General features: G+C 46.2%; 10 protein-coding genes across 10 annotated transcripts in view; 5 read left to right on the forward strand and 5 right to left on the reverse strand.

Moving 5' to 3' along the window:
* Positions 1–168: 168 nt before the first annotated feature.
* LOC126557120 (exonuclease 3'-5' domain-containing protein 2) lies at positions 169–3,320 on the forward strand. The gene is made up of 6 exons (XM_050212785.1): positions 169–457; positions 516–992; positions 1,066–1,203; positions 1,286–1,608; positions 1,694–2,243; positions 2,573–3,320. Exons 1-6 carry the CDS (start codon positions 252–254, stop codon positions 3,318–3,320), a joined length of 2,442 nt encoding a protein of 813 aa, XP_050068742.1. The 5' UTR covers positions 169–251.
* A 2,400-nt stretch (positions 3,321–5,720) lies between these two features.
* On the forward strand, positions 5,721–9,450 carry LOC126559793 (sodium-coupled monocarboxylate transporter 1). The gene is made up of 10 exons (XM_050215967.1): positions 5,721–5,933; positions 6,020–6,179; positions 7,483–7,548; positions 7,627–7,678; positions 7,790–7,857; positions 7,950–8,104; positions 8,176–8,425; positions 8,492–8,872; positions 8,934–9,115; positions 9,186–9,450. The coding sequence occupies exons 1-10, from the start codon at positions 5,728–5,730 to the stop codon at positions 9,439–9,441; spliced, it is 1,776 nt and encodes a 591-aa protein (XP_050071924.1). The 5' UTR covers positions 5,721–5,727; the 3' UTR covers positions 9,442–9,450.
* Positions 9,451–9,834: 384 nt separating this feature from the next.
* Positions 9,835–27,205, reverse strand: LOC126558147 (G-patch domain and KOW motifs-containing protein). Its single transcript, XM_050214107.1, has 4 exons — positions 27,004–27,205; positions 26,381–26,936; positions 10,323–10,455; positions 9,835–10,247 (listed from the first exon to the last, which is right to left on the reverse strand). Exons 1-4 carry the CDS (start codon positions 27,153–27,155, stop codon positions 9,838–9,840), a joined length of 1,251 nt encoding a protein of 416 aa, XP_050070064.1. The 5' UTR covers positions 27,156–27,205; the 3' UTR covers positions 9,835–9,837.
* LOC126558121 (uncharacterized) lies at positions 10,611–11,968 on the reverse strand. The gene is made up of 2 exons (XM_050214075.1): positions 11,129–11,968; positions 10,611–11,051 (listed from the first exon to the last, which is right to left on the reverse strand). Exons 1-2 carry the CDS (start codon positions 11,951–11,953, stop codon positions 10,611–10,613), a joined length of 1,266 nt encoding a protein of 421 aa, XP_050070032.1. The 5' UTR covers positions 11,954–11,968.
* The window catches only part of LOC126557619 (glycerol kinase), a 164,471-nt gene continuing 148,282 nt past the window's right edge, over positions 11,291–27,479 (reverse strand). The window contains exon 11 of the mRNA XM_050213460.1: positions 11,291–11,300. The gene's annotated coding sequence lies outside the window, so the exon portion shown is untranslated. The remainder of the gene's footprint in view (positions 11,301–27,479) is intronic.
* On the reverse strand, positions 12,467–14,469 carry LOC126557452 (uncharacterized). Its single transcript, XM_050213234.1, has 3 exons — positions 13,837–14,469; positions 12,988–13,758; positions 12,467–12,913 (listed from the first exon to the last, which is right to left on the reverse strand). The coding sequence occupies exons 1-3, from the start codon at positions 14,467–14,469 to the stop codon at positions 12,467–12,469; spliced, it is 1,851 nt and encodes a 616-aa protein (XP_050069191.1).
* LOC126557944 (uncharacterized oxidoreductase dhs-27-like) lies at positions 16,101–17,581 on the reverse strand. The gene is made up of 2 exons (XM_050213874.1): positions 16,640–17,581; positions 16,101–16,561 (listed from the first exon to the last, which is right to left on the reverse strand). Exons 1-2 carry the CDS (start codon positions 17,579–17,581, stop codon positions 16,115–16,117), a joined length of 1,389 nt encoding a protein of 462 aa, XP_050069831.1. The 3' UTR covers positions 16,101–16,114.
* Positions 18,924–20,309, forward strand: LOC126558039 (uncharacterized). The gene is made up of 2 exons (XM_050213974.1): positions 18,924–19,796; positions 19,860–20,309. The coding sequence occupies exons 1-2, from the start codon at positions 18,924–18,926 to the stop codon at positions 20,307–20,309; spliced, it is 1,323 nt and encodes a 440-aa protein (XP_050069931.1).
* On the forward strand, positions 21,143–22,479 carry LOC126558110 (uncharacterized oxidoreductase dhs-27-like). Its single transcript, XM_050214063.1, has 2 exons — positions 21,143–21,955; positions 22,018–22,479. The coding sequence occupies exons 1-2, from the start codon at positions 21,143–21,145 to the stop codon at positions 22,477–22,479; spliced, it is 1,275 nt and encodes a 424-aa protein (XP_050070020.1).
* LOC126558176 (uncharacterized) lies at positions 25,119–26,357 on the forward strand. Its single transcript, XM_050214140.1, has one exon. It carries the CDS (start codon positions 25,125–25,127, stop codon positions 26,355–26,357), a length of 1,233 nt encoding a protein of 410 aa, XP_050070097.1. The 5' UTR covers positions 25,119–25,124.

A 27,479-nucleotide genomic window follows, 5' to 3' on the forward strand; every position in this document is an offset into this window, starting at 1 on the left:
AGACAAGAAGTGGTTCTTACCTTGCCCGTCTTCTTGGTCCGCGATTGATTTCCCTGTGAGCTAGTACCGTCGTTACTTGCAAATATTTGTTCCTTTTTGGATGCGCAAGCAAGAAAGCGAGACGATTCCGTGCGTGTGGCGTAATTTTACCGATTCGGACAACACTACCATTTAACACGAACGGGGCAAAGATTGCATTCATGTTGGGAACGTTGGCGGTCCGCTGACCACCGACTGGGGAGTTGTTATAAATGTTGACTCAGCGAGAGAAAACCGTCGTCTCTACTGCCGTCATAGCAGCCGTTGGTGTCGGTGTACTATTCGTACTATCACGCTACCGTCGTGGCATTATGAGCCGGCTGAGGGCACTGAACCAACGGGATCCGCTTCGCGACCAGCAGGTGCACATCATCAACACCACCGACGACTGTCGGTTAGTTGTGGAGAAGCTGCAAAGGTAAGGAGCGAAACACCTTACGGAAGTTGCAAATAACAAATTCGCCTCCTCCACCCAGGCACTGTCAGGAGTACAATGTACTTGGATTCGATTGCGAATGGGTCAGCTACCAGGGAAAGCGACGCCCGGTAGCACTGCTGCAGCTGGCCTCACACCGTGGCCTTTGCGCCTTGATACGGCTGTGCATGATCAATAGGATACCGCAGGAGTTATACGATCTGCTAAATGATGACAATATAATCAAGGTAGGTGTTTCCCCGTACGAAGATGCACGCGTCCTAAGGGATGACTATCGGCTGAAGGTGGAAAGTACGCTCGATTTGCGATTTATGGCCGAACGGGCGGGGCTGGAACCGCTCGGCATTGCCCGATTGACCAATGAGGTGTTGGGCATAACGCTGGACAAACACTGGAAGGTGCGCTGTTCCGATTGGGAGACGCCGGAACTGTCCGAACGGCAGATAAAGTACGCCGCCAGCGATGCACATGTGGCGGTGGAGCTGTTTAAGAAACTTTCGTACAAACTAGTCCCGCAGTGAGTAGCGAGAAGCGATGGGGTTTCCTTTTGAATATTTCCAACTAAATGTGGGTTTTTTCTTTTACGATAGCTACCCATGGACCAGCCGGAAGGTAGTACTTGAACAGGTTCTGGAAGAGATGGACTGCTTCATGGATCAACCGCATAACAATCGCAAATCAAAGTCGGGCGGTAGCTCCAAACCGAAGAAGTTGCTTACGGCCCAAAAGTAAGTGAATATCAAATTCTAAACCAAAAAAAGATGATCATAAACTACCTTCTTCCGCATTTGATTCCCTTTTTTCGCGCAGTAATCAAAAACCGAACAAACGGTACCATTCCACGCGCACGAAGCCACTGTACCATAACTGCTTGATGCAGGCCCCGGACGGTGAGCTGCTGTGCACGTGCGATCGTCGCAAGGCAGAATGGTACGTGCAACGGGAACTGGGCGATCTGGTGTGTGAAAATCCGTACACCGTACGATTGCGGTTCGAGCCGGCCGGCCGTGCGGTAGACGAAGCTGGACAGTACTATCTACAGGCGAAGGAAAACATATGCGTAGTGTGTGGGGCAAAGTCGAGCTTCAACCGAAAGAATATTGTGCCGCGTGACTATCGTAAGCATTTCCCTGGTATGTATGTTTCACTTATTTTCGATCGTAACACGAGCCGAAACAAAACAAATGAATTGTTTTGTCTTTCTTTCATAACTACTAGTAGTGATGAAGGAGCACGTTTCGCACGATGTGCTGCTACTGTGCGCCGATTGCCATCAGCGAAGCAGCATTCAAGACGAGCGACTGCGCCAAGAGCTAGCCGAACTGTGCAACGCACCACTAGCGGGTCAGAAAAATGGTTCGAAAGAGATTCGCATTGAATCGATGGCGGAAATTCGAAAGGCGGCTCGAGCTCTGCTGAACAGTGCCGCCAAAATTCCTCCAGAACGGAAGCAAGTTCTCGAGGAGCGGCTTCTTACGCTGCTGAACAGTTTGGGAAGTGAAGCAGAATCGGCTGGAACGTCCGAATGCGGCAACGGTGGACCACAATTTACGGAGCTTACACAAAGCTTGCTGGAAGAGTACAGTAACATCGATATATCGGTGCGCAATGAGCTGTACTGTGCGCACGGTGAGCGGGTGGTGGAGTACTTCAAGAAGACGCCGGGTGGTTTGATGCAGCTGGAGCGTAGATGGAGGGAAAACTTTCTGCACACAATGCGTCCAAAGCATTTGCCTCCACTGTGGTCGGTGGATCATAACTACAAACGGTAAGCATTATGAACCGGCAAGTTGTTTTTCGAAGGCTGTTTTTCTCCTAAAATAAGACGGTACAACAGTAGAATCCAGTTTAATATTTATAATCCAATGAAATGGTTCCGGTATTGGTTCTGTAATTGGATCCGGAACCAGAAACGATTCCGAAAACGGAATCGAATTCTGCAAGATCAGATCCAGAGTCCAGAGTGGACTTCAAATTAAATAGTATGAAAGACCTCATCATGAGGACTAAAGATTCAAAATCTCTATAAACTGATGTCTAGAGAAATAACCTTCTTGTTCTACTTTGGCACAATAACGATTTATTTGAATATTTTAGGTTGGAAATTCGTGCCGTAGAAGGGAGGGTAAACGTAGAGGATCTAGCGATTGCAGGCATCAGCTTCAACTCGTCACCTTCCACTTCGGCCACGTACTCGAGCCGATCGTACACGAGCTACTCGAACAACTCACACACCAATGGCAGCCGTACATCGTACAGTGGCGTACCGATCACCGATAATCCTGCAACATCGACCCGATTCTATTCGAACGTACAATCGCAGCAAAGCACCACTAACGGGGAAACTGAAACTATGACGGGTGCATACACGCCCTACACAACAACAACACAGTACAAATCGATTGTTCAGCCACGATCGACGATGGGGACGGCTGACGAAGACACTACGTCGGCCGGTGGTACGACACAGTTCAAAACAATTCAAAACTTTCAAACAATGTTTCCGGCCGAGGGTGGAGCGGCCGAATCCTTGCTCCAGGTTGACAGTGAACCGGCTACCGAGCGTGACTTTGCTTCGCTTCAACTGACTTACGATAGTGATGATTCCAACTCGACTCTTTCGCAACCATCCTCCACACTGTTGAACTCTAACGGTGTGTTTCCGGACGAGGACGAGGATGTTCGCGGGGAGAACGGCGAACAACAGGGAGAGGAGGAAGATGAGAGAAGTTTGAATGCGGTTGACAGCTTAGCCACCGATAGTTCCACTTCGTCCAACGCGGCCAGAACAAATCAGGACGGAAATCAAACCAATGGTCGAGGAAGGCACCAGATGGGTTGGTAGACGCCAAACCTAACACACATACACACAAGACAAGTGAGATAAAAAATCGATAGAGGCAATACATACCTATATATACATATATTTTTCAAAAACCCAAAAACAAACAACTTAAAACCGTTTCACACAAACTGTAACAGAACTTACGAAAACATATGAATTATAATCAGCGTTGGTTGTAAACCACAAACCAAACTTACGAGCCGTGTATGTGTATATGTGTTCCCCTGAGTCCACATTCCTTTCTCTATAATCGCTTGGTGAGGTACACCTGGTGGGACCGAAAGTGAATTTCTTCACACAAATTAGCCCAACGTTCTCGTCGTTCCCTTTGCTGGCACAGGGCCAAATATTCTCAGCTTGGCTTCGTTGCACTGATGTTCGGGTGACAGTGGCGGTACAAAAACAAAACTGCATCGGCCTGACCCTGCCCAGGTGCAGACCGGTAGACGACAAGCGAGAGTATTATACGGATGGACACACATCCGAATGTATGGGATGTGTTTCATTCACGAAATTGGGCACATTCCTCGTTAAATTGGACCGTTTCGATGTAGGAATGCACCTGATCGATGATCCACCTCTGCTAGCCACCTGTGCGCGCCATACGTCACTTTCATATTAACCAACCTTGACCTTCAGCAGGATTGTAGGGTAATGAGTTCTGGCACCAGCTCACCTGCGATGTGTAACATTGTAAACTGGCAACAATTTCTTTTTTTTTTTTTGGGAAGTGATAGATGTCCCCATCGAATGAACTGAGGGTATGAGAGAGAGAGAGAGAGAGAGAGAGAGAGAAAGAGAGAGAGAGAGAGAGAGCGATTACACCAATACAACGTTCCCGCGCCACAAGTAAATTCTGAAGGGTCCACCAGCTTGGGGAATGGTAGGGATAAAGATATGGCAGTAGTGGAGGTAGACACACAACAATTGGTCGTAATTCATTCAGGCAAGTTAATCCAAACCCGTTTATGTACTTAACCGCTTGTCTCAGTCTGTGAGAGGGCAAGTCATCTAAGTCGGTGGTGGGTGCGCGATCTGGAGATGGCGTCCAGGACACAAGGTGCACACACATCCCACAAAAACAATAACGGGATGATGGATTAGCCCTTTTTGCTTCAATAGAAAGTTAATTCGCGGTAAAACTAAGCCACGCCACACGTGCGCTGGACAAATCAGAGTAGACATCGTTTATTGGGACAAATCTTGGACAGCGTCCACAACCCCCAACCAGTCCCTTGCATGTTCATCTGCTGCTGCTAAATGTCTTCTTCCCACTGCAAATCTTTAGTCGATGGTTGACGGCATGGCGATGCGCCTAGTATGTCTCCTTTAACAATGAGTTGCGCCAGTACATGTCTAGATTCATGATATACTTTAAAATTGGTTCAAAAACTATTTAAAGACTTACACAGCTTCATGTCGTGTCGGTTTATCACCGCGTTTTGATTGATTATGTGAGATCGCAAGATTTATAGCACGAAGACGAGTCCAATATCAAAAATGTATCGCTTCTATGGCACTAAAGCAGAGTAAACCCCAAGAACGCGACCATTGGTTTCAATTCGTAATTCGAACAGAAAATATCGTTCATTTTACAGAAGGATCAAGAAAACGGTAAGTCGGGAGATTCTGATTTCTACCATTTTTCACAACACAAAAAGGTTGGGACAATTCGCCTCCAAAAGCGATCAGATTTTGCAAGACCTTAAAGATGACTTCAAATGTTGGGTAAAAAAGACCTGAAAATCGAGCCAAATTTTCTGTAGAATTCAAGTGTGGCTGTATATAGGACATGATGGCCAGTGTGCGATTTTGGATGGAAAAACAATACGGAGATCCGGAGCCGAATAAAAATTGAGGCTTCCAACAAGATATTCGCCCTCAGCACGGATTTCTTTCAGCGAGTATTGAAAAGACGCGAAAGTACCAATTTAAGATCAGAATACTTAATAGCCGAAGCGTCTAATATACTAACAGCTAGACGTATACTTTCAGCACTCACCGTACAAGCGTGCAGTCTGTTAGCCAGATTTGATTGCCCTGCAACCACTATTCCCCCCCCCCCGACCCCCCCCGCATTAGCTGGCCGACCCGTAGTATAACGCCATGTAGCTGTGTGAGGGTAATCTTGACCACGAATAACCGTCGATTGTCGAAACAGCGGTTCCGAATGTGTGGCGTTCAAAATCGTGATCCGTCGCGGTGGATACAGCTCGCAGTTGCCAGCTGTTCGCGGGTGAGGATCGAGCACTACGCCGTGAGACAAGACAAGCGTGTCTTACCCGATGTGCACCGATCATCTCAGCTTCCGGTTTAAGTGCAATCCTTTTGCAAGTGTGTTCGTGTGTGAGTGGTACGTGTGTGTGTGTGTATGAGTGATCGTTGGTAGTTTCGAAAAAAAGGGATCATGGCAACGGATCTGGAGGATATCGTTGAGCACATGAGGCGGTTCGCGTGGCCCGATTACCTAGTGTTTGTGTCCATGTTGCTGCTGTGCATACTGATTGGGGTTTACTTTGGCTTTGTGCAACGGAAACCGAACACCGAGTCTGAGTATCTGATGGGTGGTCGAACGATGCTAGTGTTCCCGATAGCCCTATCACTTATCGCTAGGTGAGTGAGAGATGGGTCGATCGATCGGATTCACCAACCACGACACCTCGACTGACTCCGTGTCCGTATTCCCATTCTCAACACAGCTTCATCTCGGGCATTACCTTGCTGGGACTTCCGACTGAAGTGTACTCCTTCGGTATCCAGTACGTGTATGTGGCGCTGGGAGTTACCCTGATGGGGTTTGTGATGGGTTTTATCTATCTGCCCGTATTTCACAAGCTAAACATCACATCAACGTACGAAGTAAGCTAACAACCAACACAACGAACTGCAACGATGAATCAGGCTTTATCCCTATACAAGCTACAATCTGACCATCGAGGGATGGCATGATTACCTAATTGAATCAAATTTAAATTTATACCCCTTTTTCATTTCACGGATTGTGCGGCATCCCGCGTTCCCTGGTTTTTGAAAGGGTGAGACAGGACATCGAATTACCCAGAACAGTTGATCGTTATGAGTTAAAATATAGGTGCATGTGGATTGCATTTACTTTCGCTACAGCTTGTCAAAAATATTGTCCCTTTCGTGCCCTCTCCAACAGCCATTCTCTGCACGGTGGATAGAAATAGTGCAATAAAAATGGCGCACGATCGTGTGCCAAGCCGGAAATAGTGAAAGTGTGCCGGTACGATCCTTTCGTTCGCGCTGCTTCAATTGGATCTCGGTGATCGGCCATCGATCGATGATCGTGTGTCTTTCAACTGCTTCACAGTTTCATTCAAAATGTGCGCCATGTGCTTCGGGACAAAACACATACGTCCCGTGCCCAAAACGCGTGACGCGACACTAGTCGGCTTGGCTCGGTTGGCACTCAATTAGATTGATTGTTTCTACACCGTGTTTTCGGGGCACATGGTGATGCATGCTGCTTTTTCACGGTACATTTGACCAGTGGATTTACCGGGCGGTTTGTCTGCTCCGCTGTCGCTAATTTGGTATCAACCAGCCAAACGGTCCAAATTTATGATGAATTGTAGGTTTACGAGGCAGTGTAGAATTAGGAAAGGACCCCAATTTACGGGTAGTTTCGGTGGGATAAATTGTTCATTACAGATCTAGAGCATCATTGCTTAAGCGGTCGTAAAGAAGGAAAATAATTCCACAACCGGTAGTAACGTCGTGCCGGGTAATCAAACGGTAGAATTAAACGCTCTTGCACATATAGCTTCAATTTTGAGATTGATTTGAATTCTGAATTCTTGAAGTAGACATACCTTTGAGTAGTGGCCTTTGAAAGCCTTTTGGAAGGCCCATTCGATCCTAGCAGAAAACCTGGAGGTTTTCATTGGAGTAATTAGACTCCAATTATATAGAGATTCCGATTTCTGTTTGCGGATATTAAACGCCAGGCACACGAGTGTAGAGAACTTTCGAAAAGGTCTTGTATACCCAAAGATTATCGATCGTCAAATTAGCAATGATCAAGATCAACTATATCACTGCGTTAGATTACTTGTTGTTAGTGTCTAGACTCGATCGCAAGGCATTTGATTCAATCTGTTACATGAAGTGTAATTATCAATCATATTATCCATTGCAGTACCTAGAGACCCGCTTTGACCGTCGATTACGGATGTTTGGTTCGGTTATGTTTACCATTATGAATGTAAGTATACATGGAGTTCGTCAAACTTGCACGATGCTGGTACAGACCACTAAACCACCTCCAACTGTCTCTTTTAAGATCGGCTATCTTCCAATCGTTATTTACGTGCCGGCGTTAGCTTTCAATCAAGGTATGCTAACCCACAGTTAATCTTTGTCCATGTAGAGTTCATGATTTCACATTCCGAGTTTTGTTTCTTTCTGTGTTATGTTTCTGTGTAACTGTCGTGTCGTCGTCGCAGTGACTGGTGTAAACATTCACGTTATAACGCCCATCGTTTGTATTGTCTGCGTGTTCTACACCTGTGTGGTAGGTTTACGATTCGTCGATTCTTCCTTTTGTCCTCGAGCTTTGCTGACAATATCTACAATTTCGGAACGTATCCTATTGCTCACTTACAGGGCGGTTTAAAGGCAGTCGTGTGGACCGATGTGGTACAAACATTTTCCATGTTCGGCGCGCTGGTGCTGGTCGCTATCAAGGGTACGATCGATCTGGGAGGTTCGGATGTTGTGTTTCGAAGCGCATGGAACACAGGACGATTGGAGCGACCCAAGTAAGAATTGCGATGTAATAGCGTTCTTGAACCTTTTTTTCTTACCGTCGCTTCTCTTCGGCTCGATGCAGCTTCGATATCAATCCAACCACAAGGCACACATTCTGGTCCCAACTGATCGGAGGATTCGTTTACTGGCTCCAGACAAATGCCGTCAGTCAGAATATGATACAGCGATATTTATCCCTTCCGTCGGTAGCTGCCGGTAGACGGGCGCTATGGATCTTCGTATTCGGCGTGTGTCTGCTGATGTCGCTGTGTAGCTACTGTGGACTGTTAATATACGCCACGTATCAAAACTGTGATCCTCTTACGACTAAGGCAAGCAATAGTTGATGTCGCGCTCCGACCATCTTTCCTTTTAATGGTGTAATGTACCTGTTACAGCTCGCTCGTGCCAAGGATCAACTGTTACCGCTGTTCGTAATGGACATCCTAAGAGATCTTCCAGGACTGCCGGGTTTGTTCGTAGCCGGAGTGTTTAGCGCAGCACTTAGCTCACTGTCCACCTGTCTCAACTCCATGTCGGCCGTCATTTTAGAAGACTTTGTTAAACCGTTCGTACACAAACCTCTGTCCCAGCGGACAGTTAACTGGATCATGCGATCGGTCGTGGTCGGTGTTGGTGCGCTCTGTGCCGCACTGGTGTTTGTCGTCGAGAAAATGGGCACGGTACTACAGCTGACGATGAGCCTGGAAGCGATCACGAATGGACCATTGCTGGGAACGTTCACTATTGGAATTCTAATCCCGTGGGTTGAATCAAGGGTAAGACGAAGTGCGACTAGCAGCTGCTCTATTCTAACACTTTATGCAAAAATCATTCCAGAGCGCTCTTACCGGTGGCATTTTCGGCGTGATATTTATGTCCTGGTTGAGCTTGAAGGCACAGTATTGGGTAGCGACCGGTACGATCGTGTTCCCGCACAAACCGATGTCGGTCGATGGATGCACTTACGAGTTTGACCGCTCGCTTATAAACGCCACCAGTACGAGCGTATACACAACTGAGTGAGTAGCTAGGGGGCATCAAACTACGTCAGTACTGGATGAGAATTACATTTTTGTGTCCTCATTTCAGCGATATTTTCCCACTGTTTCGCGTGTCCTACATGTGGTATACATTCCTCGGGGCGGCCGTTACCATCCTGGTTTCGTTGCTGTGCTCAGTACTGCTCTTCGGACGTAACGATCCGAAAACGGTTTCTCCCGACCTGATGGCTGGCTTTGTGCGTCGCTACATCCACGGACCAGACGACTCTACGCTAGGCGATGGTAGAGCAGCATCAAACACGTACGGCAAAAATGGCAAAACGTTACACGAATCAGCATTGTAAAGCTAGCTGAGGTGACGCTATTTCACGGTTTGGACCGAACGCTTAGTAAGTATTTGCTGTAAGATTTAATTTGTATTGGAAAGATCGTTTTGAAAAATCGACCTAGAACATAATATATAAAATAATTGTAAAATAAAATCCTGTATCTAAATATTTAATTTCGGTCACGATGGCTTTGGCTCACTTTTTGTTTTGATGTAATGTGAGAAACTCTTTTATTTTTTATTATTTTTTTGTGCATACTAAAGTCAACTCTTACGACGAACCTAGCAGCAATTCTTTCCTTTAAAATTGAGCCTTTTTTCGTTCCCGTCCATGTCCTAATTTCCCATGTAATATCCTCAATATCATGTCAAGCAGTAGAACCCCAACAAATGAACACGCACACACATACGGTTACTGTCGACTGCGGGAACGGCTTCGAGGTCTCTTCTTCTTTTTCGTTTTCTTCTTGTGCAACTTATCGTCCGATTCCGAATCCGACGCCCGTGGACTGCGGTGCCGTCGTCGGTCCCGCGAAGAACCTCGCCGTTCGTCCCGATACTCTCGTCGTTGCTTGTATTTGTGGGACTTTTTCTTCGTGCCGGATGAGGTACGTATGTACGGGGAGGATGATTTCTTGTGCTTTCGTCGGTGTCGTTCGCGTTCGTCTTCACTGCTGCTATTCGTACTGTCGCGATCGCGATAGGAACTGCTGTGTTTGGAAAGGGATCTGTCCTCTTTTCGGGATGATTCCTTCGAGGAAGTACCGGTTGCCGAAGCGTTGTTTGATTCACGCTCCTTAAACTGTTCGTACTTAGCCGTATCTGTAAAAAAAGGTGTTAGGAAAGAGGTGGAATTGAAAATAATCCGTTCGTAGCACAGCGAGGCTGCTTACCTACTTATAACGTTAGAATTTTTGCCAAACTCTCCGACTGTTACTAGCTGCACCGAACATTCAGTCAACGATTCCAGGACTCTGCCGATAGATAATTCTACAATCACACGACCGGTGTCTTCATCGAAGCTCTTAACCTGTTCGGGATGACAAGAGAGCAGATATGAGATGATCGTTGATTTAATCGATTTCATAGTTCATTATCCTTATGTACAAGAAAGTCTCCACAACGCAACAATTATTATTTATTTTTTATTAAAATTTCAACAAAAATACCGCCATATTCTCATCGCTAAAGAAAACCTAATCGGAAAACATCCTTCAACAGTCCCGCCATACGCGTCTGATACTTTGCATCGCCCGTATCGCTTATCTGCACCGAGCTAGAATCCTCACGATCCTCATCGGTCTGATCTTCCGCAACGAGTGCCGCTTCTTCGCTTGCAATTGTCAGTGGTATGTGGAGCATGCCAAGCACCAATGCTTGTCGAGCCTGCAGTTTGATTAGCCGCATTAGCACCGTCAGCGGGAACCACTCCGTGGCACTATCATCGCCAAGTCGCTCAAGATGGCTCATCAGCGCGTTGTGGTACGTCTGCAGCATGTTGTCGTAGTGATTGCGGCGAAACGATTCGTCCGTCGATAGGAAGACGGTGTGTACGAAATCTAGTGCCGGAGAGCCATACTTTGCCAGCTGCCAGTCAAGCAACACCATGCGATTTGGAAATCCTCCCTAAAAAAACATAAAATCAGTCTTGCTTACATCACGTTGATTACATTAATCCACACGCCCAAGGGTTCACGTCTTACATTGTACGAAAACATCATGTTGTCTCCCGCGTAGTCCCCATGACATACAACACAGAACGGTTCCGACAGGGCAGTATCGCTGATATTCTGCAACTCCTCGGCAAAGCATCCACGAAGACGTGCCAATTTTTCGCGCCTTCCCACATCGCCGGGATTCAGCGTGGCCGATGCACTTTCGAATGCTTGTTCCATTGCCTGTTCGAACCCTTCCATCGCTAGTACACGCTCACCGGTAACGTCACCCATGTAGCGATACTGGTCAAACAATTCTGGCTGCTGCTTCTTAAGGGCTAGCGAAATCGCATGAAATCGTCCCAACTGTACCATCGCAAGACGTGCGTGTTCATAGTCCATCGGTTCGAACTTGTGTCGGTTGGTGAATCCACGCCTCTGCACGTCCTCTAGCACAATGATACCCTCTCCCTTTTTCGCGTCACAGTGTGCATGATAACACAACGGTCCAAAGGATACGATTTCCTCCTCCGGAGCGGTTGATGTAGTTGTGTTCGTGGGAACCGCTTCCTGCGCTGTTCGCTGAAATTGTTCGAATGCAGGCAACAGCTTCCCATACACGAACACTTCACGTTCGAACAATGCCAACAGCGCATCGTCTGCACCGGGTGGCGGAACCTTACACAGCACGGTAACTTCACGTGGTTCCTCACGAAATGTCACGCGATAGAAAATGGACACCACCGAACGATTGTTTTCGCTGGTACGAAAATCATAATCCACTGAGTGTTGATTACTGGTGAAGCCTAATTTCTGTGCCACGCTGCTTAGTGCATCGCTCACGTATTCGGGTATGGTTAAAGAACTTTTCATTCTGACTTTCTGACTGAATGTTTTGTACTGAGCAAGGCAGTGGTTCAGTTGACAATACAATGGCAAGACTGGTAAGTTCGTTTAAAACCGTTTAAGATAAGATAAATGGCCATGTGATAAGATATGATTTATCGTGTTGTGGAATCGGTTCGATTTGAAGGGAAATTATTGCAGTTACGAAGGGTCTATTTTAGTACGAACCATTTTACAAAAGATGGCGCCACAGTTTAACGGAGTGTTATGTCCTAGACCTAACGTATTACAGGTTTTGAATTCAGTTAGCATTTACTTGAGAAATCGAGAGATAGCCCAATAATTAGTCCGTCTCTTTACCTGGCTGAACTATGACTGAATTTATTTTGTAAGAAGGTACTACACATTACATTTCCTACATTTAACATCATACTTCCCAAAGAACGTATGTATTCAGATTTCTATGCTCATCTATCATTTTCACACTTCGGCGTACGTTTGCAAACGTTATCGCATCACTCGGTGAAGTAGCAGCTACGTCTATAGATACCCATACCGCACCAAATCGCGTGCCACCGCACTCATCCGTGTCCGATACGCCTGTTTATTGGCATTCATAGTCACGCCCTTCAAATCCATTTCGTTCGTATCGCGGTACCTCTCGGCCGCCTCATCCATATCGATCAGATCTTCGTTGCGCGTGCATAGCATCGGCACCAGAAAAACGGCCATTAATATTCCGAACTTGCCGTAACGGCGTAATTGACGCATTAGCGCTGTTCGTGGGAAGACTTCCTGAGGACTGTGGCCAAGCTTTTCGAGTAGTGTCTCTAGCGAGTTGTAGTACACGTTCATCATCTCGTCGTAGTGCCGCCGTCGGAACTCTTCATCCGTACAACAGAACAGAAAGTAGACGAGATCGAGCACGGGTGATACATAGCGCGTTATCTGCCAATCAAGCAGGACAACATTTTCTGGAATTCCATTCTGCAAGAGTGTTAAAAAGGGAAACATTTCAGTTAAACAATGCAAATAGGCAAACAAAAAACTTAAATGCACACCTTGTAGTTGAACATAAAGTTGTTCACCCAACAGTCGCCATGGCCGAGTACTGTGTACGGTTCCGCCGAGCTGCTATCGGTGCAGGCTAACATTTCCTTACGCATATTATCTGCCAGCTTTTGCAACTTGCTTCGTTCCTTCGTTTCATGTGGTTCAAGCGTTTCAATCGCGTCGAGTATCATCTGAACCATCATTCCCGCCATAGGGCTTCCTTCGGGCATCAGCACCTCCAACGGGTCTGACACTTTGAATTGTTCGAAATCTTGTGGCCGTTCCCGTTTCAACGCAAGCGACACCGCATGCAAACGTCCCAAAGATTGCATCGTTAGCTTCACGTGTTCATAGTTTACTGGCACCATTTTATCCCACATCCGGTAGTCCTGCAGGCGCAAATCTTCCATTATGATAACCGACTCTTCCGCAGTTTCGTCACATTCGGCATAATAGCACTTTGGCACATTAAAGAAACCATCTTCACGAGCGACACCTTTACTCTCCTGATAAGTGAATAGAGCCGGTAGCAGGGTTTTGTACGCTAGCGTTTCACGGCTGAAAATGGTCATCGTGGGAAATTGACGGCGACGGGCTTCGTTTAGTGGAGGGATTTTACACAGGAACACCTCCCGACGATCACCTTCGGTGAGAAATGCTTTGAACAATTGACCCACAAACCCGTCACCCTTGTTTGATCCAACGTCAAACTCGATCTTGAACTGTCCTGCAGTAAAACCCTGTCCGCTAGCTACTTGTTCCATCGCTTTGTACAGGAACTTGGGAAGCTCAGTTGCAGTTGAAGATGTTTCTTCCTTTGCAGCAGCTGGTTCAGCTGAAGCAATTTCCGGTACAACAGCAGGTTCAGTGGTGATTTCTTCAATCGCAAACGGTTCAGCGGAAATTTCTTCCTTTACAGCAATAGGTTCGGGGGAAATTTCTTCCTTTACAGCAATAGGTTCGGGGGAAATTTCTTCCTTTACAGCGGCAGGTTCAGTGGAAACTTCCTCAGCCGCCACAGGTTCGGCGGAAATTTCTTCCTTTACAACAACAGGTTCAGCAGAGGCATCTTCATCTTCAACAGTTTCCGTAGATCTTTTTTCCGATACAAATGCCTCAGTATTGTCTTCTTCGTCCGCAATTGAAACATCATGCACTGGCTCCATCACACTGTTTTCGGATAGTTGCACAACAGGTTCGTTTTGTTCTACAACTTTCGCCACTTCCAACGATGCTTCCTCCGCGTTAACTGATAACTCCTGATGTTTTTCATTCTCAGGCACCGTCGCGCTCTGTTCAACAATACTTATCTGCTTTACACTTTCTTCTGCCATAGTTTCTTCCTGCACTGCAGCCTCTATTACATCATGTGATTGAGAATCTCTTAAATCAACAGTAGAAGACACGTGCTTTGCGGACGTTTCAGTTGGAGCTACCGTGGACACCGTCGCTTGCTCTACACTAGAATCCGTATTTGTTTCTCCAGCCATCTTATAACACCTTCACACCCAGTCCGTACTCGAAAACTTGGTATGGACACACTACGTACGGCGGCGTCGATACGTTTCGTCCAGCAAGTGTCACCGTTCAGAGACCGATCAACTGAATTGCGCCGTCCAATTGACGGTCTGTTATATTTAGATCAGCTAGCGACGAGTCACACGTACGGGTTGAGAAGAGGAATCGATAAAATCGTTGAAGTAACGTACCTGGAATCACTTCGCCACATGGAATATATGATTTATCTAATCACCACACGATAGTGCTGTTCCTTCAGACGCCACCACGCGTCTTTTGTGTCGATAGCATTATCACGTCCATCAAATGCCGTTGTAGCGTCGTCGGTTCGCTACTACCGCATACCCATACATGGCGTTCCGAAAACCGAAGGAATGTCAACTGTACGTAACGCCGTAAAACAGCACACTGCTTCGGCATACGCTCGGAGTAAACCCAACCAAATCCAAATTTCTAGATTACCAGGGGGTACAGAAGATTGTTATCATCATCCGGACGTTTAGTCATGGAAGTGTGCCATCAATGAAATTGGTTTATCGTAACCATGATGAGCCCGAAAAGCTGAACGGAGCGGTCCATAAAATCTAGACATAACCTCCCTCATCATGACTGACCAATTATTTCAATCGTTCCTAAGCGAAAACCGTGTGACACACGACTCCCCTTATATGGTCGCCACGAGACTGTCGCACGTCGTAGCTTTATCTTATCGAACCTGTATGTTTTCCCCTTTTCAGTTTTCGAATTGTAGGATGGAATCACAGCGAACAGTTGATAATAGCTGAATTGTTGCAAAATATTGTTTTCATTATGGAACCATAATCACACACATAGACTTAACCTGTAGGACTTCAATTAGGTGGTATAACACTTGACGGGGAGCGGTCCAGTGGTAAGGCGATAGCGGTGACGATCTTCGTACGTTAGGACCGGGGCTCAAATCCCATCCAGACCGCTCCCCCGTATTGAGGACTAACCATCCATAACAAGTTTGGTAAGCTATTTGATGGCTGGCATAACTTAACAGGTCGTTAAGCCATGAAGAAAATCGTTGCAAGTGGCGCAGTTCAGCTGCATTGTGCTCTTATCGTACTATTTGATTGCAATCAATTTTAATTACTGTCTAATTATGACAGATTTTTCTTCTTCCGGTTCCGGAGTCCCCGGACCTATCTTCCGTAGTGAAGACTGACTATCCAATTACGTGGTATTAATATGTCTATTAGACCAGTTTATGGCCGTCATGACCCTGAAGATCGTTAAGCCAAGAACAAGAAGAAGAAGCACAGTCTCCAAGAAGGCCAAGTGGGTCACGTATCCACTGATGAATAGAGTGACCTTACGGAGGTACGTTGAACCAACTGATAGATAATGCTTTGAAGATAAGTGTTATCTTCAGCCTCTGTTTGATCGCAATACAAACACTACTGAACTTCAAATCGCTATCGGTGTGCACAGCAGAAAAATCCTTATCTTCAAACATAACCCCAGTGATTTAATACTGTCCACAACAATTCTTCTTTAACATTAAAAAAGGTATCTTGCGTATATTTTTCCTACCCTATGCCTTGATCTCTAACGAAACACTACTTTAAATCACCTTTGTGTCCGGGTCAATCAAATGTAACCGTACCGTACGGTGTCCCGTATCACCGCACTCATCCGCTTACGATAAGCGCTCTGATCTGTGTTCTTCGTGTAGACAGCAATGTCGACGTTTTCCGTTTCGCGAAACATTTCAGCCGTTGCGTCCATATCGAGCAGATCCTCCTTGCGCGTACACATCATCGGCACGACAAACGCAGCCAAGAACAGCCCGAACCGTCCGTACTGACGCAACTGCCGCAGGAAGGCTGTTCGTGGAAAGATTTCCTGCGGACTGTGGCCAAGCTTTTCGAGCAACGTTGCGAGTGAGTTGTAGTACACGCTCATCATCTCGTCGTAGTGACGTCGGCGAAACTCTTCATCCGTACAGCAGAAGATGAAGTACACCAGATCGAGTATGGGCGACGAATACCTGGCCGATTGCCAATCGAGCAGTATGACGTGCTCTGGTGTTCCTTTCTGAAATTGATATCAAATGGGTTCCATTTGTTTGCGTAATCCTTACGGAGCATGATGACGCTTTTCTTGCAGACTCACCCTGTACCGATACATCATGTTGTTGATCCAGCAGTCACCGTGGCCGAGTACAGCGTACGGTTCCGCAAGCTCGTAGTTATCGAACCGTTCGAAATCTGCCATCATATTGTCAAGCAGTTTCTGCATTTTGGCTCGTTCCTTCGTTTCATGCGGTTCGAGCGTTTCGATAGCGTCCATTCCCGTTTTCTGGAGCATCTGGAGGAAGGGATTACCTGGACCCATCATCTCCTTCATCGGATCAAGCACCTTGAACTGTTCGAACTCTTCTGGCCGGTCACGCTTCATTGCCAGCGAGACCGCATTGTAGCGACCCAGCTGTTCCATGGTTAACCGGGCGTGCTCGTAATCGACTGCCTTATCCTTGCTAAACATGGTGTAGTCTTGCAGGCGAAGATCATCCATTACGATAATAGCTTCCTCGGTCTCTCCATCGTAGTGAGCATAGTAGCAATTCGGGGTGCAGAAGAAGCCATCCTCTCTGCCGACGTCCTTCTCCTCCTGATAGCTGAACATGAGCGGAAGGAACTTGTTGTACACGAGCACTTCCCGTTCGAAGATTGCCATCGTTCCGAACTGTTGACGACGTGCTTCGTTCAACGGGGGAATCTTGCACAGATACACCTCCCGTCGATCACCTTCGACGAGATGAGCTCGGAACAGTTCGCCCACGAATCCATCACCTTTGCTGGAACCATCCTCAACTTCAACGGTGTACTGACCGGTATTGAATCCTTCACTACTGGCCACCTGATCCATCGCTGTGTAAAAGAAGTTCGGAAGCTCACGTGGACCATCGGCTTCCGGTTCACCGGAAAGAGTAGCGATCGCCGGTTCAGCTGCGATTTGATTTACCTTCTCGTCCGTTTCTTCAACGAAAGAAGCCGGTTCGGTAGCAATTATTTGTTCCTCGGACAAGTCGTTGGATTTCGTTTCTAGCACCATTTTCACACCGGTAATCACAACTTTACAATTAGGAACGATACACTGCACTGCTCACGACGTGCAGCAATCTGCCGAAAGGAAAAGCAACTCATCCAATGGTCCGATTGAAACATCGGAGTAAAGAAAACGATAAAGAAATCCTTCCTTCAAACGCAACGCGATGTACTACGGAAGTGAGATTTTATCTTATCGGATGAATCGATTTCTTTTTTCACTCTGTTCGCCCCTGTAATGGTTTACGTGTAACCCAACCGTCTTGACTAATACTAATCTTTAACTAAGACACTAGGATAACAACACCCAAATATTGTTGTTACGTGTCGGGGAGTATCATGACTTGCAAAAGACGCTGTTCAAATTCGCCGAGTCAGCCCGTCACGAAACCTGCTGATCAGTAGCACCAGGACCCGACAACGAACAGTAAATTAATAGAATTGCTCAGTCATTGGTAACCCTTGTTTCTGGTCTATTCTCCATCGGGGTCGCAATTCCCTCAGGGTCGACTCCATTCCATTCGCGCACCAAAGCTATCCCACCCTCTGCGGAGGAGATATGTTTCGGGTGCTAGGAAGACCCCTACCGTGCGTCTCCTTCGCACGCCTGTTATCTTATCGGGCTATGTCGGGGGCTCAAAACAAAAAAACGCGAATGCCGAATGTGCGAAACGCGAACCGCAAACAGTAAAAGGGAGGGTTTTTTGTATTGTTGACCAAATAATTCAACAAGCATAACGTGCAAACATCACAAACACGCAGGAAAGATCTCAAATATTGGTATACCGTAATGGTTGTGTGGACTGCTATCAACAAAAAAGCTCTACATCAATCTTCATGAACTGATGAACGTCTCGTTGGTGTTCATTAGGCGTTCAATCACAAAAAAGCAATATAAAATAGCGCCAAAACAAGGGGGCGAATAAGAATTCTTAATCATCTCCCAGCGGGAAGTACAAACAAATCGTCTCAATCGTCACATGCCATCTCTCACGCGTTCTATCCCACCACACAGACATTAATGGCCAATTCGCAGCTATTGAATGTCTTGCGGTTTAGGTGCTCTCCAGCGTGGCATCATGTTCCATTGAGAATTTCAAGCAGAGTTGTATCGTGCCATGTTCGTATCCGACAATGCCACTAACAAATGTGTGTTGTATCTCGGTTGTCCACCACCAACCCTATGCACACGATCACCTCGGAGATACAACGTTTAGAACAGTGGAGACGAACCCAAGCGCTCGAGAGCTAACAAGTCGGTGCTCGATTGCGGGGTTTTTTATTTAGTACTGATTTAGTAGCGGTCGACTACAGACTGGAGACTGGAGCAAACAATCACCACACGCGATATGGCAGATCAGTCCAGTTCGACCCCTAGCACAGAAACCAATGGACATGGTGACACGGTAGCAAATGGTGTTGAGGACCAAGTGCCCGAACTGCCAGAATATCTGTACGCGGCGCTTAACCAGCTAGCCCCGAAGGAAGGTTTCACCGAGGGTAACTATTCGATCGCGCTGGATTTTGGTTCCAGCAAAGGCGATGGGTTCGTGGGGCAGATGTTCAAGGCCACCATCAGTGAGGGGAATAGAAGCGAAGTGTACTTGTGCAAAATACCGCCACTGGATGATGATCGTCGTGAGCAGTTCAGCTCGATGACCGCATTCGCTCGGGAGGTGCTGGTGTACGATCGCTTCATACCAACAATCTACGAGTATCAACGGCAGAAGGGTGTTCTTACCGAGGAGGAAGGTTTCTTCCATACGCCACGATGCTACTATGCGCATTGCGACGAAGTGGCACAAGAATCGGTCATCATTATGGAAGATCTTCGATTGCGTGACTTTCAACTGTGGAACAAGCATAAGATCATCGATTATGATCATGCGGCACTGTTTATGGAGCATCTGGGCCGGCTGCATGCGATATCGCTTGCAATGAAGCGCGATCGGCCGGAACAGTTCGAACAGTTTAAGCTACCGAACCCGTTCGATCCGATGCTGAAAGCGGATGGTCCCTTCCGTAATATGATCCTCTCACAGCTGCAAATGGTTATCGATGCATTGAACGAACAGGATACGGTCGAGCGGGCCAAGATGGAACAGTTGAAGGAGGAAGTGTTTGACGAGCTGTTACGATGTGGCACAGCGGAACTAGCCGAACCGTACGCGGTTGTTGGGCATGGCGATTGCTGGACCAACAATATGATGTTCCGATATGAGGTAAGTACTCTCTTTGTGTGTGTGCACAACCAACAAACCTCAAGCAAGTGTATTTCTCACCAGGATGGCAAAGTGCGGGACATTATCTTTTTCGACTGGCAGGTGATGCGATACGTTACCCCGGTACAGGACATTGTGTACTTCATCTTCTGCTGCACGGATGAGGAGTTTCGGCGCAAGTATTACCACGAGATGATTGACATCTACTATCGATCGTTATCGACGATGTTGGCAAAGTTGCAGCATGACGTTGGGGAGGTTTTTCCCCGTTCGGTTTTCGATGAGCAGTTGCGCGTGTTTGGTCGGTACGGTATACTGATGGGCATGTTCTTGGTGCCGATGATGTGTACCCGTAACGAGGAACTGCCCGACATTGAGGCGCTGGCCCACAAGATGGCAGAATCGCAGCAGTTGAATGAAAGTTTCTTCAAGACAACCGAATCGAATCAGGAAGCGTACGAAACACGGATCAGGGGAGTTGTGAAGGATTGCATACGGTTTGGATATTTTTGAGTGTCTTCTAATTCAATTCTAATTCAAGTTTGCAAGTTATAAACGTTCGAATAAAAACATGTAAAAGTTATAGGACATCGCGAGCTTCTTAACGTCTTGGTCCTAATGAATTAGCTACAGTCATGATGACTTCCCGCAATATAACACAATAAAACAGCTTGAGTCAACAAGAGTCTGCATACTCAAAGGCTTTCCTGCACATTTTTGTAGCATTCGACTATCTAGCGTCAGATGCGCGCGTTGGCCACGCGTACACCGTAATCTATTGCTGTGTCATACAAGAAACCTTTTGTTTTTCGGATGTTATTATTGAGTATAATTATCGGCGGCTGGTCATTTCGCCCCAAATTCTGTGCTGTTGTAGGCCACGTTCACCGTTCGCTGCTTATCTTCGACTTATGCGGTACGATAACTCTTTATCGATGATACGACTGGCAAGTCATTCGTTACAGAAACGACCCACGCGACACTTATGTTTTGCAGAAGCAATTGTTTTTGGGAAAGTGGCACACGCAACAAACGGAGCGATTATCTTACCTTTTGGAAAAGGAAGGGTGCGATGGAATGATGCCAGTCACGCGTCTTCAACGAACTGGCATGCGAACGGTGGAAATAATCAACACTCGAACCCTTATCAATATTTACACCGTGCATTAGGTACAAAAGACGCGGCGCAATATCTGACGGAATCGATATCTATCCGTATCGGTCAGTGTTCACTATTTGTTTAAAAACTGATCCTCGCAGACACTTTCAGCATCATTATTGCAACAGTTACCGGTCAAGAAACATCGAGGAGTTTAAAGTCAAGTTTATTTTTAAAAAAATCTAAAATGCCTGTAATACTTGATACATCCTTCCCGGACTATATACTAGCCGGGCTGGAGGAGGTCGCACGGGAGCAAGGATTTACCGAAGGGATGTATCGCTTCGAAAGTGAATCCGGCTCCAACATGGGTGACGGGTTTGTTGGACAGCTGGTGAAAGTGTTTATTCGCGAGGAGGGCCGTGAGCTGATAGTGTTGTGCAAGCTGCTGCCAGAAAATGAATTGCGAAAGCAGCAAGGCGTCCCACTATTTGATCGAGAATCGGAAGCGTACATGGAAATTTTACCGCTCCTGATGAACTTCCAGCGTGAACGAGGTATTCCGGAAGGGCTGGCCAGATTTACCAACGTGCCACGATGTTACTACGCGAAAACTACGGTAGATAAGATGGAATCGGTCATCATTATGGAGGACCTTCGGTTACAAGCGTACCGGATGTGGGATAAAGCGAACCCAGTGGATTTCGAGCATGCACGACTGCTCATGTACACATTGGGCCGGCTTCACGCACTATCGTTTGCGATGAAAGATCAGCAGCCGGAAGAGTTTGCCAAGTGCCGTGAATTTAGTGACCCTATGTGCAAAATGCTAGATCAAGATATGACAGGTTTCGAGAAGATGATGGCCGGCATGTGTCGTAGAGCGATCGATACACTCGAAAAGCACGATACCTTCCGGCGGGAAAAGATGGAACAAATCAAAGATCGCTCTGTGCAAGAAATTATAGCGTGTGTTGATGGAAAAGCTGCCGAGCCTTACGCTATTATAGGGCATGGCGATTGCTGGTCCAATAATATGATGTTCCAATATCAAGAGGATGTAAGTTGTTGAGGTTGCTTGCTTGCGTGACTTTGTTTGCTAATCTCTTGTTTTCTTTTCAGGACAAAACGCCTAAGACGATCAAGCTGATCGACTGGCAATTGTCTAGGTATGGATCTCCAGTACTCGATCTAGTCTACTTCATCTTCAACTGTACCGATGAGGAGTTGCGTTCACATAGTTATCAACAACTCCTGGCCATCTACTACAACAGTCTTAGTGAGCATCTACACAATCTAGGCGGAAACGTTGAGCGTCAGTTCCCGCGCAGTGCATTCCGCGAGCAGCTGAAAAAATTCGGTCGCTACGGACTGGTGATGTCCATGATGGTACTTCCCATCATCTGTACGCCCAACGATGAACTACCAGATACGGATACGGCAATGGAAGAATTCATGAATGAAATGAATAATGGCAATAGTGAGGTTGGGCTGGTATACGGTACGACAGAAAAGGCCGCCATTCGGTACAAAAAACGAATGTCAGGCAATATTCGGGATGCCATACGGTTTGGATACATATAAAATCGTTGCGACTCAAACTTTAGCAGATAATTAGATGAATTCGTATGTACTAAGAGTAACGAATATGCTATAAAGTCTAACAAATTATATGATCTTGTTCTGTTTTATCTTCTCAACTCAACAGTTGGTGCCGGAATAATCTCCTTCTCGTTATAGTCTGTTTGTTGGACATTGTGTTACTAATTGCCTATGGGAACATATGACGTTCATGGCCAGTGAAACAAGATATTTAATCGTCTACTGTCCCATTGAATGGTTCCGTTCGACTATCTAATCAAGCGTGCGTGCAGGTCCACCCTCCATATACCAAAAAACATTCGGTTATGAAATCATCGCGCTTTTGCCATTTTAGTCTTATGGCATTATCAACCTTTCCGCCTAGCGCTTATCAGCATCAAAAAGAGTTTCTAGCTTTTAGACAGACTTTGAGCTGAATGCTGCAATTGAGAAGAAGCGAAAAACGAAAAACCCACCGGGTCTGATATCACACCGTCTACCTTGACCGGTTATTGGATTTATAAAGTGAGTTCCGTCCGAACGTACGTCCTTCATCGTCAGTTGAACCAGTTACCGTTTAGTGGCGAACAGAACCTGAAAACATGACGGGAAACACACCATTTCCGGACTGCTTCTCATCCGCGCTCAAGCAAGTCGCACGGGAGCAAGGATTTACCGCAGGATTGTACCGATTGGAAAGTGAAGCCGGATGTAACGTGGGTGATGGTTTTGCTGGCGACTTGGTGAAGGTGCACATTCGTGAAGCGAACCGTGAGTTGGTGGTACTGTGTAAGCTGCTGCCAGAAAATGAATTGCGCAAGCAGCAAGGTGTTTCGCTGTTCGATCGAGAATCGGTGGCGTATGTGACAATTCTACCGCTGCTACTTAAGTTCCAAAGCGAAAAAGCTCTCCCAGAGGGACTGGGCAGATTTAACAATGTGCCACGTTGTTATTTCGCGCGCACCGCCATTGATAAGATGGAGTCGGTAATCATTATGGAGGATTTACGACTGCAGGCGTATCGTATGTGGGATAAAGCGAATCCCGTCAATTTCGAACATGCGCGACTGCTTATGATCACCCTTGGCCGACTTCACGCCCTTTCGTTTGCGATGAAAGATCAACAACCGGAAGAGTTTGCACCGTGTCGTGAGTTTAGTGATCCAGTAACCAAGATGCTTGCACTCGATCCGAAGGGTACATTCAAGAAGACGATGGCTGGGATGTGCCGCAGGGCAATCGATACGCTTGATGAGAGCGATACATTCTGTCGGGGAAAAATGGAACAAATACAGGATAGCTGTGCAGAGGAAATTGAAGCGTGTGTCGATGGAAAAGCTGCCGAGCCTTACGCTATTATAGGGCATGGCGATTGCTGGTCCAATAATATGATGTTCCAGTATGAAGAAGATGTAAGAATTACTACTTATTTCCTTAGATGAATAAGTATTCTAATCTCATGCTATCTTTTCAGGACAAAACGCCTAAGACGATCAAGCTGATCGACTGGCAATTGTCTAGGTATGGATCGCCCGTACTCGACCTAGTCTACTTTATCTTCAATTGTACCGATGAGGAGTTGCGTGCTCACAGCTACCAACGACTCCTGAGCATCTACTACAACAGTCTCAGTGAACATCTTAACAACTTGGGCGGCAATACTGAGCGTCAGTTCCCACGCAGGGCTTTCCGTGATCAGCTGAAACAATTCGGTCGTTACGGAGTTCTGATAGCTATAATGATATTGCCAATGATTTGTACTCCCCCTGATGAGTTGCCCAATACGGACGAGGCGATGGAAGGTTTGATGAAAGAAGATTCCAGTGGAAACAACGAAGTCAACTTCGTGTATGGCACAACGGAAAAAGCAGCTATTCGATATAGGGAGCGTATGGCCGGCAGCATCCGAGATGCCGTACGGTTTGGATACATTTGAATTGATGCCTGGATTAACCTGGCCCGACTTTTATTATGCGTTTGGAAAGTAATAAAATAGATATTCTTTTGTATCACGTTCTAAAATGATTTAGAGCAGATATAGTTAACAACAGATAATTCCCTCCTCTTGATGATCATCTGAAGTCGAAAGAGATTTTACAAGATCCTCTCCGTTTTTTGAGAGAGAAAAGTGAGTATGGGGTCTAGTGTCTGTCATCAGACAGTGTTCAGACAACAGTCGCACTTGACACGTTCAAAAACCAACAGCGTTGGGAAAGGAGAAAAAACAAAACGTAACGTCAGATACGATCGAGACTTGAGCGAATCAAAACAACGCAGTGAAGATCGCATTTAAAGAAAGTTGTGGTTGCATTTATTACTACATTTCAACAAAAATACAATGTGCTACGAAGTAGAAAAGTGAAAGTCGTGTCTGTATAGAGAGTGTAGTATATGAAACAGTTTCTCGGTTCGAGCAGTGGATCGGCAGCTTACCTACCAAAAGATCTCTTAAAGCTCAGCTATGCTGGAGTATTCCACACAAGCGATAAGGCAAACCAAAAGCTTTGATGTAGATAGTAACGCTTGGTAAACATCATAGAAGAATATATTTTTATAGAGCCCTCCCTAATGTTGGATATCTCTGCTTGTTTTGTCACAAATAATTATAAAAAGACGTGGAAACACAGCACACGAATCGTGTATTAAGGATGACTGAGGCACCTGTGAGTGTTCCAGCGTACGTGCAAGAACGGCTGCTGATCGTAGCACAGGAAGAAGGCTTCATCCGCGATCATTTCTCCATCGAGCACGAGCAGGGATCAAAATCAGGCGATGGATACATTGGACTCATCGTACGGGCTCGCTTCGTAAGCGCACAACAACCAACTCTTTCGGTGATTTGTAAATTTCCACCCGAGGATTCACAGCAACGAAAGCGATTCAATGCGATGCTACTCTTCGAGCGCGAAATATTCATCTATCAGCGTATATTGCCAGCATTTGAGGACATTCAACTACAGCACGGTGTTACCCAGCGCGAAGGGTCTTACTTTGGCAACTATCCGAAATGCTACCATGCGTACTGTGACTTGGAGCGTGGTGAAGCTGTGCTTATATTAGAGGATTTAGTGGCTCCACAGCGCCCACCCCTGAAACTACTGGATCAGTACATTCCAGTCGACTATGAGCATGTGCGTGTGTTGATGATTGCACTGGGGAAATTAAATGCCTGTTCCTTTGCTCTGAAGCATCATCGGCCGGAGCTGTTCGAACGAATTCGACTGTTGAATGATGTTCTTTCGATCGTACTCGATACGGAGCAAACGAGACCGCTAACGCCTCGAAACTGTCAACTGGCGGCATCAGCATTCGATCCACAAAAGGAATCGACCCAGTACCGTGAGCTGCTGGATCTAGGCCAGTCTATGTGGGCAAGAACAGGGGCACACATCCAAGGTGAGCGAGCAGAACCATATGCAGCGCTAAACCATGGAGACTGTTGGACGAATAACGTTATGTTCGGTTACGACGCTAATGGTCGTGTGAACGATGTTTGTCTGTTCGATTGGCAGATGGCTCGGTACGGATCTCCAGCGCTGGATTACACGCTGTTCATTTTTCTCTGCGGGGAAGTCGAACTGCGCAGAGAAAAGCTGGCTTATTTGGTCAACGAGTTTTACAACGCTTTCTGTGCCACTCTGCAGCGATTGGGAGGTGATCCGGAAAAAGATTTGTCACGAGACGAGTTAGAAAAACAATTCGTTCGATTTGGACGATTGGCCCTCGCGATGGGAACGTATGCGTTGCCCAACTTTGCCAAGCTACCGACGGAAATTTGTGAAAACCCGGAAAAGCATCAGAAGGATAAACAATTGCAACACTACTACACTGTGATGCGAGAACTCGTAAAAGATGTACAGAAATTTGATAAAATAAATTAAAAAAAAAGCTTAGTGGCACTTACCGTTGCGTATTTTCCCTTATGTCTGCCAGAAACCATTTTCACCGGTGCACCACATTTCATCACAAGATTTTCACCCTGCGCCGATTGTACCGCACCCGGCACTGTACCTTGCTTGACCGATCGATCCGCACCTAGTCCGAGTCCTTTTGGACGAGGCATAGGACCTAGTGCGATCTTTTCGGTGTCATCTTTTTTCACATCACCGTTCCATCCCATTCCACGCAGCATTCCTTGACCGAACTGTTCGATCGGGACGGATTCGTAATCGTCCAGCGTGCTTTCACGGGCACCATCTAGTGGAAGCTCTTCCGGCCTAAGCGGTACAACAAAACCGGATGTATCTTCTTTCTTAATTATGGCTTCCGCTGTTTCGGCCACAATCTCCCGTGCCGCTCGCTGCTCGAGTGTTTCGATGCCATCCTTGGGAGAGTCGTCTGGTTGCAAGCGCTGTTGTTTGAGTTGCTGGATGATGGATATCTTCGCCGAACGGTCGGTCGATCGTTCGTTTTTTAGTGGTGGAATAATCAAAAGCTTCGGCTTTTCTTCTTCCTGTTTGCTGAAAAAATCAATACAGGAAGGAATTATTTATGAACTAAAGTGCATTGAATACAACATTAACTTACCCAGAACTTTTAATAAGATTGTCTTCCAGAAACTCAATCCGTTCTTTTGTTTCCTTCGATTTCAGTGTGACGCTTGATGCCGGACTGATTCCAAGAAGGGGTTTGGCTTTCATTTTCACTCCAAAGGAGATTTTCGGTTCGGTACTACCCATTGTATAAGTGCACTAGCTGGGCGACAAATTTAGCATAAACGATTCCAATAGTAGTATAGTAAATAATCGAGAATTATCGGTTAAAAATCGCACTTTATCCGCTTGTAAACACAATGTAAACAAGCGAACGAGCTGTCGCTGTCATTTTGACAATTTTTACACCATGGGATTGCAAGCGGATATTAATTGGGAGGACAATGTCGTGCAAAAAGCTAAAATATTTATTGTTTATTTAAAACTAGGTGTTATTTGAATTTTCTTATGTAAAGGAAGAAATTATTTTTGTTGTTCTATAAATCTGGAAAATTTGTAGATCTAGAAACT

The sequence above is a fragment of the Anopheles maculipalpis genome, chromosome 2RL (genome assembly GCF_943734695.1).
Source record: "Anopheles maculipalpis chromosome 2RL, idAnoMacuDA_375_x, whole genome shotgun sequence".
NCBI lineage: Eukaryota > Metazoa > Arthropoda > Insecta > Diptera > Culicidae > Anopheles > Anopheles maculipalpis.

Coding starts and splice junctions, on each gene's coding strand:
- LOC126557120 (XM_050212785.1), top strand. CDS start 252: ATGTTGACTCAGCGAGAGAAAACCGTCGTCTCTACTGCCGTCATAGCA. Junction 993..1,065: donor TCGTACAAACTAGTCCCGCA/GTGAGTAGCGAG, acceptor CTTTTACGATAG/CTACCCATGGACCAGCCGGA. Junction 2,244..2,572: donor GTGGATCATAACTACAAACG/GTAAGCATTATG, acceptor TGAATATTTTAG/GTTGGAAATTCGTGCCGTAG.
- LOC126559793 (XM_050215967.1), top strand. CDS start 5,728: ATGGCAACGGATCTGGAGGATATCGTTGAGCACATGAGGCGGTTCGCG. Junction 8,873..8,933: donor TCCCGTGGGTTGAATCAAGG/GTAAGACGAAGT, acceptor AAATCATTCCAG/AGCGCTCTTACCGGTGGCAT. Junction 9,116..9,185: donor ACGAGCGTATACACAACTGA/GTGAGTAGCTAG, acceptor TCCTCATTTCAG/CGATATTTTCCCACTGTTTC.
- LOC126558121 (XM_050214075.1), bottom strand. CDS start 11,953: ATGAAAAGTTCTTTAACCATACCCGAATACGTGAGCGATGCACTAAGC. Junction 11,052..11,128: donor ACATGATGTTTTCGTACAAT/GTAAGACGTGAA, acceptor ATGTTTTTTTAG/GGAGGATTTCCAAATCGCAT.
- LOC126557452 (XM_050213234.1), bottom strand. CDS start 14,469: ATGGCTGGAGAAACAAATACGGATTCTAGTGTAGAGCAAGCGACGGTG. Junction 13,759..13,836: donor AAATCACCACTGAACCTGCT/GTTGTACCGGAA, acceptor GAGCTTCCCAAG/TTCCTGTACAAAGCGATGGA. Junction 12,914..12,987: donor ACTTTATGTTCAACTACAAG/GTGTGCATTTAA, acceptor ACACTCTTGCAG/AATGGAATTCCAGAAAATGT.
- LOC126557944 (XM_050213874.1), bottom strand. CDS start 17,581: ATGGTGCTAGAAACGAAATCCAACGACTTGTCCGAGGAACAAATAATT. Junction 16,562..16,639: donor ACATGATGTATCGGTACAGG/GTGAGTCTGCAA, acceptor TATCAATTTCAG/AAAGGAACACCAGAGCACGT.
- LOC126558039 (XM_050213974.1), top strand. CDS start 18,924: ATGGCAGATCAGTCCAGTTCGACCCCTAGCACAGAAACCAATGGACAT. Junction 19,797..19,859: donor ATATGATGTTCCGATATGAG/GTAAGTACTCTC, acceptor ATTTCTCACCAG/GATGGCAAAGTGCGGGACAT.
- LOC126558110 (XM_050214063.1), top strand. CDS start 21,143: ATGCCTGTAATACTTGATACATCCTTCCCGGACTATATACTAGCCGGG. Junction 21,956..22,017: donor TGTTCCAATATCAAGAGGAT/GTAAGTTGTTGA, acceptor TTTTCTTTTCAG/GACAAAACGCCTAAGACGAT.
- LOC126558176 (XM_050214140.1), top strand. CDS start 25,125: ATGACTGAGGCACCTGTGAGTGTTCCAGCGTACGTGCAAGAACGGCTG.
- LOC126558147 (XM_050214107.1), bottom strand. CDS start 27,155: ATGGGTAGTACCGAACCGAAAATCTCCTTTGGAGTGAAAATGAAAGCC. Junction 26,937..27,003: donor AATCTTATTAAAAGTTCTGG/GTAAGTTAATGT, acceptor TGATTTTTTCAG/CAAACAGGAAGAAGAAAAGC. Junction 10,456..26,380: donor ATAAGGGAAAATACGCAACG/GTAAGTGCCACT, acceptor CATCCCGAACAG/GTTAAGAGCTTCGATGAAGA.